Source organism: Aythya ferina, assembly GCF_964211825.1.
Source record: "Aythya ferina genome assembly, chromosome: 5".
NCBI lineage: Eukaryota > Metazoa > Chordata > Aves > Anseriformes > Anatidae > Aythya > Aythya ferina.
Window position 1 is genome coordinate 59,684,326 of NC_140301.1, and position 13,692 is coordinate 59,698,017.

General features: G+C 37.4%; 1 protein-coding gene across 7 annotated transcripts in view; it reads right to left on the bottom strand.

The window, feature by feature from the left end:
* The window catches only part of LRRC9 (leucine rich repeat containing 9), a 47,932-nt gene that overhangs the window by 22,785 nt on the left and 11,455 nt on the right, over positions 1–13,692 (bottom strand). For all 7 annotated transcript variants that reach the window (XR_014693200.1, XR_014693201.1, XR_014693202.1 and 4 more), the window contains exons 10-18: positions 12,607–12,783; positions 9,760–9,877; positions 8,768–8,903; positions 7,463–7,609; positions 6,115–6,236; positions 4,875–5,084; positions 3,568–3,687; positions 2,485–2,676; positions 1,189–1,314 (exon numbers count right to left, since the gene is read on the bottom strand). Coding sequence is in view for 2 of the 7 variants with exons in the window: in XM_084519742.1 (XP_084375868.1) it covers positions 1,189–1,314; positions 2,485–2,676; positions 3,568–3,687; positions 4,875–5,084; positions 6,115–6,236; positions 7,463–7,609; positions 8,768–8,903; positions 9,760–9,877; positions 12,607–12,783 (1,348 nt within the window). In the remaining 5 variants the exon portion in view is untranslated. The remainder of the gene's footprint in view (positions 1–1,188; positions 1,315–2,484; positions 2,677–3,567; positions 3,688–4,874; positions 5,085–6,114; positions 6,237–7,462; positions 7,610–8,767; positions 8,904–9,759; positions 9,878–12,606; positions 12,784–13,692) is intronic.

The following is a 13,692-nucleotide window of genomic DNA, read 5'->3' on the forward strand; positions in this document are numbered from 1 at the left end:
CTTAAACTAAAAGAGGATAGATTTAGACTAGACTCCAGAAGGAAACTCTTCACTGTAAGGGTAGAGAGGCGCTGAAACAGGTTGCTCCATCCCTGCTGGTGTTCAAGGCCATGCTGGATGGGGTCTTGGCCAACCTGATCTAGAGGGTGGAATCCTTGCCTATGGCTGGAGGGTTGGAATTAGATGATCTTCAAGGTCCCTTTCAACTCAAGCCATTCTATTATTCCATGATACATAGTTCACATCTTAGCATATAGCAAAAAGCATAAAAATTCTGCTATTCTTGAAAGGGGAAGGTGATATATGAGCAGATAAATAGATTCTATAATAAATCATAGATTTATTAAGCTTAATAGTTTGCAATATTCCTATAGAACCTTCACATATATATATATATTTATATATATATATTTTAAGAGTTTTCAGTACATAAAACAGAGAACATAAACTGTATTAAACATTCTGTTTTAACTCTAGTCTGTTTTCTGGGAAGATATTTGTCCTTTTCTTTGCAGGAAGTCATGACCTTACTCAGCATTGACTCAGCAGACAGTTTCATTGTGACTGTGCTCTGATCGTATAAATGTTGTGTCAGCATGATATTGAGTTCCAACCTAGACAGCTCATGAAGGGTGTTAGCTTAGGCTCAGCCTAAGATTCAGGAGAGTATATAGTCCAAAGCTCTAATAAAACAAGTTTGTGCTCAGGGGTTGCAAAGAATTGCTTCATAAATGCTTGTAAATTACTCTAAAAATTTACCCATTGAAAAGACCTTCAAACAAGGGATTAGGCAAAAGATATTTAAAAACAAGCATACAGTACAATTGTTTTAGTCTGTTATACAATAGTCCCTCTATTGTTTCTATTTGGCAAACATAGTAACTGTCTTGCATTCTGAATTCAGCAGATTCTAAACACGGATTCCAATATCATGCCAGAATACAATTTTTGGTACCATAGATCTTTGTAAGATATGTGTTTATTGAATAATTTCTGGCCTACTGCTAGAAGCAAAAGACAAAACAATTGCTTTCAGAAAAAAAAAAAATCAGAGAGCCAAGTTGTCTTTAAAAACCAAACAAAAAAAAAACACAACACAGCATAGAATGACATCAAAAATGTATGTATTCATAAAGCTTTCCTTTTCCGTAGTATCCATTGTAAGTTACAAGAAAACAGATATCAAACCTGGGTTATATTTGATCCTGCAATGTAGCGTAATGCTTCTGCAGCTTCTTCATTAGTAATCATGACTCCATTTAGATTAGTGAGAGCTTTTAATTGACCAATGACACTCAGCCGCAAAGAGGCTGGCTTGAAGAGAGAAATAAACCGTCAATTATTTAAAAAAAAAAAAAAAAGAAAGAAAAAAGTGACAGTACATAACAGAGACTTCTATTTCCTTTCTGCTTAGCATACTGTCAGCTCATGGATGTCAAGAGTTAGAGCTTTGTAGTGATCTTCAGCAGAGCCACTGTGTCATCCCTGCTTATGCAGTTTGCCAAAAACACATAAGACAAGGTACCTTTGGGCCAATTTTGATTATTCTGATTTTATGTGACACTGATGGTAATAAATTGCTCTAAAGTCACATGGTCTAACTCAGAAGGTTACTAATCCTACAAAGCTCACTAATATATGAGCTGTATTAGTGTTTATTTTATAATCTGAGAGTTTCATTTATGATCTAGAAATATTGCAAAAGCCAAAAGCTTCATAGGACATATGAAAGATGTTTAAAGGATTTAGAGGCGTCATTGAAACCTCAAGACATCACCACAAACTTACCATATACATAGGGAATAAGTTAGCCTGCCCACTAGTTTAACATAAAATAAATGAAATACACATTTCTCACATGCTGAATAATAATGTTTTTGTGGATGGCATAAAGATGTATTTTGACAGTCAAGTAACCCAAACACAATCTTTTATGAGCTAGATGGTAGCATGCATCCTCTGAAAGGTAATAAGGATTTTCTGCCTTGCTCTGAACTGATATTTAAATGTACTGATTCAAAAGGAATAAAGAACAGAGAGAAACATTTGTTCCAGAAGCTGTTTGGGCAATATAAATGTACAAGAATCAGTAAAAGGACTGAGTATTGGCTCTCTCTCTGAAGCTCCAGCCAACACATCTGTGCTGCTGCTGAGAGATGCATGCAGTAAGAGAGAGACAAACTGTATGTAATCAGCCCCAATGCTAGGAAGGATCTCTGCTCCCATCCCTTATTCAGTGCAGCTGAGCCAGCAAAATTAAAGCCATGGCTTGATTTTTGATATCTGGCACCAATAAAATTCTTATTGGAAACTGAAAAGAAAGAAATTATGCCTTAGAGACATCTCCAAATAGAAGTGCCACAGAAGTGCTACAGAATGAAGTCCTCATGAGAACAAAGACTCCATAATATGATCATAAGGCTTCTTACACTGTAAGGGCCTTAGAAGTATTAAGGTGCAGGACCAGATTTTAAGCCTACGTACCTTATACCATGGGTTGTGTGTGATGTCAAGACTTAGTAAATTGGGAGTATGTTCAAATAAAATTTTTATAACTTCCCAGGATTTTTTCAGCTGATTCCAACTCAGGTTGAAGAACTGCAGTTTGGTTAAGCCTCTTATGCCCTCAAGAGTAATCACATGGTTATGGCTTGCATCAAAATACTCCAGGTTGGGCTGCAAAACAACAAAGGTTTGAAAATAGTTGTGTGGCCAAAACTGTAGCAAGATAAACTTCAGCTGAAGTAATCAGACATGTTTAATCTTTCAACAGACTTCATCTAATCTAATGCTTTGACTCCCTCGACAGAGACACTTATGAGTGAGATCTAGCGTGCTCCAGCCATGTCCCAGTAAAAACAGAGGAGCCGTTACCTGGCAGAGCACTTTGGCATACAATGTCTACTTGACTGCCTGCCAGGAAGTTGTTGAAAGGGGAAGACCATATCTAGAGCTCATATCAAGAGCCTCCTAAGTGGCCTAAAGACAAGCTAGGAGCTGGATCCCTGAATCCCCAGTGGTAATACAGAAAAGCCCAGAGGTCCTGGCTAGGACTTATCAGCCACGTACCATGTAGCATTCTCAGGCTGAAGATGAATTACTTCTTAACCATCCTGCTCCAAGTCCATGTAGTTCAGCTTTTTATTCCTATTAATCGCCTCTACTTTGATATGTTTTGCACTTATTTTATTCCACATATTTGGAAGGAAGGGGGAGAAAAGCAGTGTGACCCAAATCATCAAGTAGGCCAATGCTAAACCAGGTGGAGAATTCCGTTATCCCATTCACCCCAAATGTCACTATTTGTTAAAATGAAATGACAGCTACAAAGGACAGATGGGTGATAAAGTGATACCACTGTAATATTGTGATTCAAACTGGAGACAACATCAACAGGCACCAAAACTGCTGACAGCATTCACGATTCTAGTTCAGCCCTAGCCCTCTGTTTTGTTCCACAGTGCACCTCCAGGCCCAATTCTATCCTGTAAGCCCACTCCACGATGCAAGCATATTTATGTGAGTAAATGTTTCTTTTAAACAAGAAAAAAAAGCTTAGTTTCTCACCAAGTCATAAACATCATTTAAGGAGGTAAATTCATTAAAGCTGATGATAAGCTTTCGAAGTGCTTTAAGATTAGAGATGTTCTGCAGCTGACTCAGGCTGTTCCCGTGCAAATTCAAAACCTAGGTCAAAAGTACATCGGAAAGTGTGATTTTACTAGACATGCAGACAAATTCTGTAATACTTCACTGCTGCCTTAAAAATGAAAAAGCTTCAACCATTGGAGTGCAATATAAACACTATCCTACTGGCAAACCATAAAAAGACTACAAAAGTTGAATGCAAAAGGTGAATGTAACATAAAATAATGAAAACACAACTGAAGGCTATGATTACTCTTTTTTCGCTTATTTGAAGACTATTACTTCCCAAAATAAAAATGGCCTGGGTAAGATGGAGAGTCAGACAGTCAATCCGTTCACAACAGAAGGAAACAATCAATCAGTTCTCTGTTTAATGGAGATGCTGAGAAGGAACTGGTAGCTTTTCAATTCTTAGAAAACAGGATGGGAAGAATGGGGCCAAGCAGACACAGGGAAGGGATCCTTAGAAAAAGGCCGAGTGAGGGAGAATTGCTAATGTTTCTCTGCAAACAGATCACTGTACGGATGGCATTTTGATAAAACAAGAACAGAATTGTTATGCTCCTTTTTCTTGTCTCTAAATAAATTTTAGAAAATAAAAAGTTTATTTGAAGATGTATAAAAATGGGATCAAAAACATTACCAGCAGGTATAAGAAACAGTATCGGCTCAATAATTATGCATATGAATGCAATGTCAGAATTATGCATACGAATTCCCATCTGAAAAAGTGTTTTTCTGTGCAGCTACTGTAACAACATACACTTCTTAAGCTTAAATCTGCAGCTTCTTTAAAAAAAAAAAAAAAGTGTTTTCTCCATGGGTTACATTCTTTTGATGTCAAATCTCACCCACCCCCACTCCCAAAATCTTTTCAAGAACAATCTGTATAATGGCATACAGTCACATATTCCATAAAATTTGATGGAAAGGATAATAGGTCATATCCTATTCTTAGATCCATTCTTCCTAACCTGTTTTTCATTGAAATTATTTGTCCCTTACACAACAGGAAAAGCAATTGTTATTTTCATAACTGACAGGCAGAGTAACAGAAGTTCTACTGATGTCAAGGAAATGTAAGCAACATCAGAAACAAACCCAAACAGAAAACTAAAAATGAACCTACTGTCTTTGGTTTAGGTCATGGGCCAACCTGAAAAAAAAAAATGGTAACAATTGCATAATACATTTCTTCTACTGCAAATTTGACAGCAATCCCTCACCTGTACCTGATTGTAGATATTGACCTTAGCAACTGAAAATAGTGCTTTTTCATCTAAGTAAGCAATCTTAGGCCTCCCTTTTACTGTTGGTTCCATGTTCAAAACGTCATCATCACGTTGCAAATCATGAGACGGAATAAATATTTCTGTGCTTCTCTTTCCCTCTTCCACAATTACATTGCATGTGGAAAACAGAGACTTGTCTTGGACCTATATAAAATAAGAGACACCAACATTTGTAAACCTTATATTTTCGGCTTAAATAATAAATCTAATACTCAGCATAAAAAGAGAAGTTTGATGAGGAAATTTATGGCAATTAAGTTAGGAAATCATCTTTCTGTAACACAGACCTGCTAAAAATTGGGTTTTAAATGCCTCCTAATCAAAGCACTGCACAATGTTTTTCCTTTTATAGGTTACTGTATGCCACGCATAACTCTGGCTAAAGTTAAAAGTAAAACTGTACACTGGAATTCCTTAAGTCTAAGAATTACCATGGAGCAGTCTACAGCTGGACCACGGGCCAGGTAGACATCAGTGAATTCCACACTTTTCCTTCCTTTCCCCAGGGTAACTTAGAGTCTGAAATGGCCCTTTTCACCTTTCACCTTGGCAGCAAGTTACGAAGCTAGATGAGTGAAAGAGGAGCATTATATGGCTTACAAAAAGGAATAGAAGCAATTCTTACAAAGAAAACTTGTTCAAGAAACCAGCTGAGATTAAAATATATGTTTTTTTTTTAATTTTATTTTTATTTTTATTTTTTGCAAAGCTTCATATGTTACAATTTAAATCAAACAACTAAAAATCATTTGCTCCCTAAAGACTCCATGAAAACAAGATCTTTTCAACAGTCAATACTATCAGTTTTTACCTTACATGGTACCTCAAAGAAGGGAATTCTTACTGAGAGAGGACGTAGTTTTCATCTACGTTTCCTTTATCTGTTGAAATTTACGAGGATCTTTGCTTTCTTTGCTATACCTTTTACAGCTACAAAATAAAAGCTTCCCCTAACTTTCACTATGAGTAGAAAGTTTCTCACTGATTTCCACAGAAGTTTTATCTGTATCTGATAGATTAGAAAGAAGAGAACCAACCTTAAACCAAAGCTCGACAGGTCCTGTGAGTAAAACAGGATTTCATTTTACCTACTTGCCCCCCTTTTTTTTTTTTCTTGAGCTGTGAAATCTAAGATGTGCTCTCTACTATCACAGTAGGAAAAAGCAGTTCATACCAGTGTAGTATACTCAAACTCAGCAATGTATTCTGGCAGGACCAGCTCATGGTCAAATACAAACCACTCGCACTGCCAGCCGCTGCAGTCACAACTTTTCTGTTCCAAGGGAGCCTGCAGTCCTGAAGTGGAAGAAACAGAACAAATACATTATTGCTTTTAAGCTAAGCTTGGTATTCATTTCAGAATCACAGAATCACAGAATTTCTAGGTTGGAAGAGACCTCAAGATCATCGAGTCCAACCTCTGACCTAACGCTAGCAGTCCCCACTAAACCATATCCCTAAGCTCTGCATCTAAACGTCTTTTGAAGACTTCCAGGGATGGTGACTCCTCCACTTCCCTGGGCAGCCTGTTCCAATGCCTCACAACCCTTTCAGTAAAGAAGTTCTTCCTAACATCTAACCTAAAACTCCCCTGGCTAGAATGTTAGTAAGTCGAAGATATCTCCTTCCATGAAGACCCTTCATATTTATTCCTTTCTGACATTAGATTTGCTTGGCCATACAGATTCACGCAGGCTAATAAAGGAGTTTAAATTGGTTATCTAAACCCCCATGTAGAATACAAAACTGTCAGATTCCAGTACAAAGATCACAGCCTGTGAAAGACTAGCTTAGCTTCTGAGATCACCAGCAGCTCTCCTGCATTGCTTTTATTGCTGCACTGTCCTAAACTACTCCAACATACTGTGGTATGATCACTTTCCAAATTTGCTTTCACTTCCTCCTAAGAAATCAAAACAATCCCAATTCCTTTATAAAGGAACAGACTTTGCTCTCTGTCAGCATCTGAAAGTTTGGAAGACATACCAGAAAGAACAGGTAATATTATTAGTCAATTCCCACTTGGTGTTCTCTTGCAAAAAATAGCATAAAGCAGAATTTATCACTAAGAGGGCACACAATATGAAGATTTAATCTCGATACTTGTAACATTGCATTTACCAGCAGCAACCGTTTTTATTTTGCTTAAAAATAAGGGCTGTGGATTTTAAGGCTGAAGCTTTCTTTTGTGGTATGTACAGATGACCCTTTGCAACACTTACTCAATCCCCCTGCATGACGTGTGTATATGAACCTCTATGAATTAAGTTGCACTTAGCGTGGACTGACGGCTAAAAGCAGCATGGCACAGCTCACTTCCACTCTTTGAATAAATATTTGTTCTCATTTAGTTCACAGAAAGATCTTCTTATTTGCTATTGCCTTCAAAAACACGCATTTCAGCGGAGACTGAGTTCTCAGGAATGAAACCTCTTGACACAACCCAAAGTGAATGATGAGTTTGGAATACATATGTTACTTTAACCTTAACTTTATGCTAACAAGTGCCTACAAATACATACCATTACTAGAAGTAGATGTATCACTTCCTAGGAATTTCCATGGCCTGAATACAGAATTAGCTTCTGGGTAGTTGCTTTGACAGATGGGACTTGCTGCATGAACTGGAGCACTGCAGCCAAGGAAAACTTTCGCAATTATTACTGTCCCTAAGTGTAGAGAGAAAAGACATTTAATACTTCTAATTCTGGCTTGGGGATGAGGACAGAATAATAAAACAAAAATGGTGCTTAATGTTATTATAAACAAGCTACATCTTGGTCTGGATGATGAATGGTCTAATATGTATATAATACATATATATATATGTAAAATAAACACTGAATCTTTATTAATATTTATGTTTTTCATGAAAACAAATATTCTTTGTCCAAAAAAAATAATACAGTGATATCCAAAGTTTGTAACTAGCTAATATTCAAAGATGTGAGACCAGCTATCATTTGGATTTGTGACCTCCAACACATAATCTCTCTCCAACAAATGGTCTTTCTTCCATACTAGAGCAAACCCATTTTTTCCAAGCTCTCTAGATCACCAAGGCCAAGCAAAAGGTAGTATATGCTGTGGATAGTTTCAAGCTATATCTATGCTGAGAGATGTGTGAGAAGTCCACACTGACTGCCCTGCTGGCTAACACTAAAGGAACCCTAGATGAGCTGAGAAATGCCTCTTCTTTAGTGGGGAGCAGGGCTGGAAGAAGGAGGAGAGGTGACCTAACTTAGGTGAAGCCACATTTCTACAAAATTTTTATATTTTATAAATAATTATCTTTGAGACTTCATAGCTTTTTTTTTTTTTTTTTTTTTTTTTTTTTTTTCCAAATTGGCTGAAACTTGATTATTCCTAAGCTACTAAAATGACAGCATCACACAGCATGATTGCCTAAGCCTTTTCTCTAGGAAACCAGGCTAAAAAGAGAAGGCTGGTATTTTTCCTTTCAGTGTCCAGCCCTAGACACAAATTAACCCAGTGTATTTGCACCTTTCTTCACTCTGCCTTTTTTTTTTAGAGATGTTGGATCTTGAAAAGATCAAAACATATCTAATTATATCTCAGATGAGGACATTTCCCGTAGAGGCTTCAAACTCCTCTTTGGGAATTACTACTAGCAGCCCAAGCTCTTTTTGGAGCTTCCTAATACATAAAAATGCCACTGGAACAGTTTTCGGCAGTGTCAAAGCTCTTTTCAAGTTACTTATGCCTACTCATGGCCACTTACAGTATTTACAAAATGTCCTTTGACCTGTAGCACAAAATACAGCATTTATCATCAATTTTACAATATTGTTCCAACTTTGAATTACCATGTCTGAATGACTCCTCAGGATCTCTCTTGTTTTTGCCTTCAGCCTTGGCTTGTTGTTTCAGAAACTTTATTCTGGGACATTCACATATGCTTAGACTGTTACAGAGAGGAACAGCTTCATTTTTCTCAGACTGCTGCAAAAATTAAAGCAAGGCCCAAGTATCTTTCAATAAAAGCATCCCTTAAAAATACAAAAAAAAATTTAGGCATGTAAACATACACATGACTTACAATAAGGGATGGCAGGCAGGAAAACTGAAGAATAAAGAGTAAAAAGATGATCTGTGGTGTTACTTTAATAGTATGAGAGAAACAGATAAGATCAGATTGTTGGGGACAGGGCCCATCCTTCTGTATGCTTATATAGCATGCAATGTCACAAGAAGGGATCTTAGTGGGGCCTCTATAAACTAGCAAGATATAAACAATAATAAACAAAACAGGAAAATGTATACCATCCATTTACCAACCATAAAAATCCATGATATGCTTTCTGATAGCACTAGTAGGAAGAATGAAACAGGAAAATAATATTGTGTCCAAACAAATAGTAATGACAATTACAATGTAAGTAACTGACAAAACCATTGAAACAACATGTTTCAGAGGCAGCCAACACGTGAAGCTGATACTGTGGAGACTTCCAAAGGAGTCCTGCATCAGTCCCAGCAAAATCTAGAGCGTGTGGGGATTGATGAGAAGTGGTGAGTGAAAAGGGATGATTGGCAGCAAAAAGAGAAGGGGCAAGGAAGGGACAAGAAGATGACAAAGAAGTGGAAAGCACTAATCATGACATGGTGGCATAAAGATGTGAAGAATGAAGCAGAAGTAAAATGGAGAAATATGATAAGAACAGAGGAAAAAGACAGAGGAAACATGAATAGAAAAATCAATGAAAGAAGAGAGAAAGAAAGAGTAGCACTTTTCTGCCTGCTCTCTTTGCCATCCTTTACTAAGCAATAGCATTCTTCTGTCCACAATGCAGCATACCGTATATATTTCCAGATCCTGGAAACCATCTTCCAGTATACGCAGCAGCTGCTTTTCCTTAACTGGCAATTTAGGATTAAATACATAAAAGAGATACTCCATCTTCTCTTTGTAGTTTCTTAAGAAGAAAAGACACAGGGAAAGACTTCAGGTTTTCATTGCACTGTTGCAAAAGCAGGCAAGAGACAAGAACAGCTATTCTAACCAGATATCGTTTACACATGCGCACAATATTTACTAAGAATAACAGAGTATAATTCTGATGCTATAATATTCACATTTACAGTAATCACAAGATCACTTGCAAGATAAATTTTTCTTTCCTGACTCTTCATAAGTGGTAAAAGCAGTCTCCATCCCCTATATTATATTAAAAAATAAATAAATAACCTATTTAGCTTGTCATGGTTTTGGCTGGGATAGAGTTAATTGTCTCTGTAGAGGTTCATAGGATGCTATGTTTCAGTTTTTTGATGAAAACACCATGGATAACACACAAATGTTTTATTTGTTGCAGAGCAGTGCTCACATGGAGCTCCTTGTGATGCTCCTTTCTGCTCCTTGTGCTCTTTTTCCAGCAAGGGAGCCGGGGTGCACCAGGAGCTGGCCTAGACTGGCCAAAGGGATGCCCCATGCCAAGTGGCACCGTGCTCAGCAATAACTGGTGGAGGAAAGACGGAGGAAGTGCAGGATGTTCAGAGTGATGACGTTTGCCTTCTGGAGAACCTGTTACACTCAATGAGCCCTGCATTCCTGGAACTGGCTGAACTCCTGCCTGCTGATGGGAAGTAACAAATTAATTCATTGCTCTGTTTGTATATATGGCTTTTGTTTTACATGACAAACTGTCCTTATCTCAAGCCAGGAGTTCTCACACTTTTACCTTTCCAATTCTCTCTCCCATTCCACTTGGGGAAAGTGAGTGAGTGGCTGTGTGGTACTTAGTGGTCTGCCAGGGTTAAACCACAACACCTGTGGAGGAACAAGTCTTAAATTTGGTTAGATCCCTAGCAGGAAGACAGCAATAACTCAACATGAAGGAGAATAATGCAATTTATGTTGACAGCAGATCTGGAAAGCCATACAAACACTACATAGCTGTTGGTAGCTGCTCTTTTCTTCCCAATTGTTTTTTTATTTTTTTTCCTCATGAGTGCCAATTCTGGTGACTTATGACACTACAGTTTGAGTGTCAGCAGGTTAGTTTGAGTATTTGATTAATTCTTGCAGGACTTCTCTGCCGAAATGAGCATCAGACCACACGGTTTCAATTTAAGAACAGTGGCCTAATCCCTGTATAATTGCGTTTTAGGGAAGATGTATAAATTGTTTGGGATCAACAAGAACAGGCTGTAATACACATGAACAGATCTGATCTGGCTAATCCATTCTAGGAGCTAACACATGAGATAGTTCTTCATACATACAGGAGGATATCCTACCAACATTTTACAGAATGCATTGAGGAGCTACCTGAAAAGTTTTTTTCTCTCCAGGTAATATGAAAAGAACTCCCAAAACCATTGGCTGTGCCAATCTGACTTTCTCATAACCAGAAAAAAATCACAGGAAGAGGGTAATAGAATAATCTGACATTGATTAATAGCTTAAATAATTTGAGTAAGGGTCATTTCATGTTTCCAACTTTAAGTGCAGCAAGGGATGAACAAATCTACATGTATTTCTTGTCGTATTGGAATGAACCAGAAGCTTAATAGTGGTGTTTCAGCTATGGGGATAAATAACTTTAAGCTACAGACTTAAAGGAAGAAAACTAGTAGTACAATAAGATCATCTCTGCCCTCCTCTGAATGTTTGTCATGGTTACGCTTATGTAAAAGGCAGCTTCTGTCTCCCAGGACCTACAGAACTAGGAAGTATGTCCCAACTTTCTCACGCTCTTTTGAAGGTCATGAATTTTATATTTAACTTGTTTTATTTATTCACACATAGAAATCACACACACATCTACATATAACGTAAAATAAGCTTTCACACACACATAAACATAGTAAATGCACATACAAAGATTAAAAGCACTCTATTAACTGTACTAAAAATCATAACTTACATAAATAAGTCACACATCAAATCATCAAACTCCTCATTATTGCAAAGAAAGAAATGGATGCAAGCAGGAGCTCTGTCTCATAGTTACAAGTGGGCAACCGGGTGTCTTAAGACAGTGGAGATGCTGTGCTCCACTGGAGACACAGTTCTACAAGCAGCTTTGGGCAGATAATTACCAGTGCTTACAATAAAAACCACAGTTGCATCATGTCTCAGTTTGATTCTTAGAAGGCAGTGAAATAAATTTTGAAATTTGTGTTGTCGTGCTCATTAATACTTATGTAGAAAAACTGGGCTAATCTGCAAGGATATAAATCAACATCTCGATGTGTATATGCTCTCCTGTGATACAAATGAAATACAGATGCGTATACATCCAGGTGGGCTTTGTTTTGTTTGTTTCTGCATGGTTCACTTACTGCTGCTTTCAGGAATCTGACCATTCATAACAGCACTTACTCTGTTTTCACAACCTTATTAGGAACAGATGAGGTAAGACCCAGATTCTAACGTTGTAAGTCTAAACCAACTCTCCTATCTGGTATTTTCTATCAAGACATGGACCTTTGAAGACCAAGAGCCAGTCAGAGAAATACCAAACACAGGGACTGTGGCAAACTTTGTCTCACCTTTATATGTGCAAAAGTGGCCCAAAATTCTTAATAATCCTAAATTATTTGATGCTTTGCAAAATCTTTCTGTTCCTTGAAATCATGAGGTTTACTTTGATCACTTGCCAATGCTACAGTAAATAGCACTTAGAACTTAGGCACTTACTCTGCTACACGGAAAACTTCTTTTTCCAGAAACGTTTGAAACTTCTCTTCAAATTTCAGCCTCAGAATTTGATTGTGCACTCTAAAGATGCGGTTTATTTTCACTCCCGTGATACCATATGCTCCGAAGTCCCAGGTACAAAATCGTGATTGAATTAGTTCACAGCAGGAACTAAACCTGTGTGCAGAAATGCACAAAGACAGTAAGTTAATAATATTTTGTTCTGGTTTTGCACTGAATTTTTCAGTGCAACTTACGCTATTTTATTCTTTTTCCTATCCAAAAGGAAGAAGCACAAACAGTATCTCTAGCCCATTTCATTCCATTCCAACTTTATTCGCTCAAATGGAGACATAGAAGTTTACCTAGCTTTATTTGAATGCCGTATTCAAAGTTAAGCATCAGTACATAATCATCTGTGACTCAGTGTTCCTTTCTTCTATTTGCACTGTTTTATTAAAACCTGTTTAAGTCCTACTGCACTACTCAAATGAGCAGTTCTACCATACTAAGTGCAATCATGCATCAAGTAAGCATGGTTTGCAAGAACCTACAACAGTTTCTAGAGTAAAACTTGAGGAGGAAGAGATGGCCCATTGGCTAGCTGGGAACCTGGAGACAGAAGCTCAGTGTTCTGTTCTGGCACCTATGATCTGTGGTACAGAAATCAGGTCACTTAATAAATACGTGGCCATTTTCTCTGTGTCTCACCAGTAAGGTGATAAGCTCCTGTGCTTCCATCTGGTACTGTAAAATTCCTTAATAATTATATGATAGTCAGACACCTTAAGAAGAACTCCAACCTAGAAATTCAAGAGGTTCCACAGTTTTTTAAATCAGTGGATTTCAATCAGTGGAAAGTTTTCTTTTAGAAAGAAGATATACAAACAGCGAGAGTTATTATCTTTATCAAAAAGATTCTGTACTAAGATTACTCATTCAAAAGCCTTGGGATTGGCTTTCACCCCTACAATAGTAATTTATTAAATTTAAAACAAAAACATTTATTGGTTGTCTAAACAAGAAGATTCTTGGCTTTAGAAAGTAGCATAAAAAGTAAGCAGAATGCTATTTATAAACAACCTC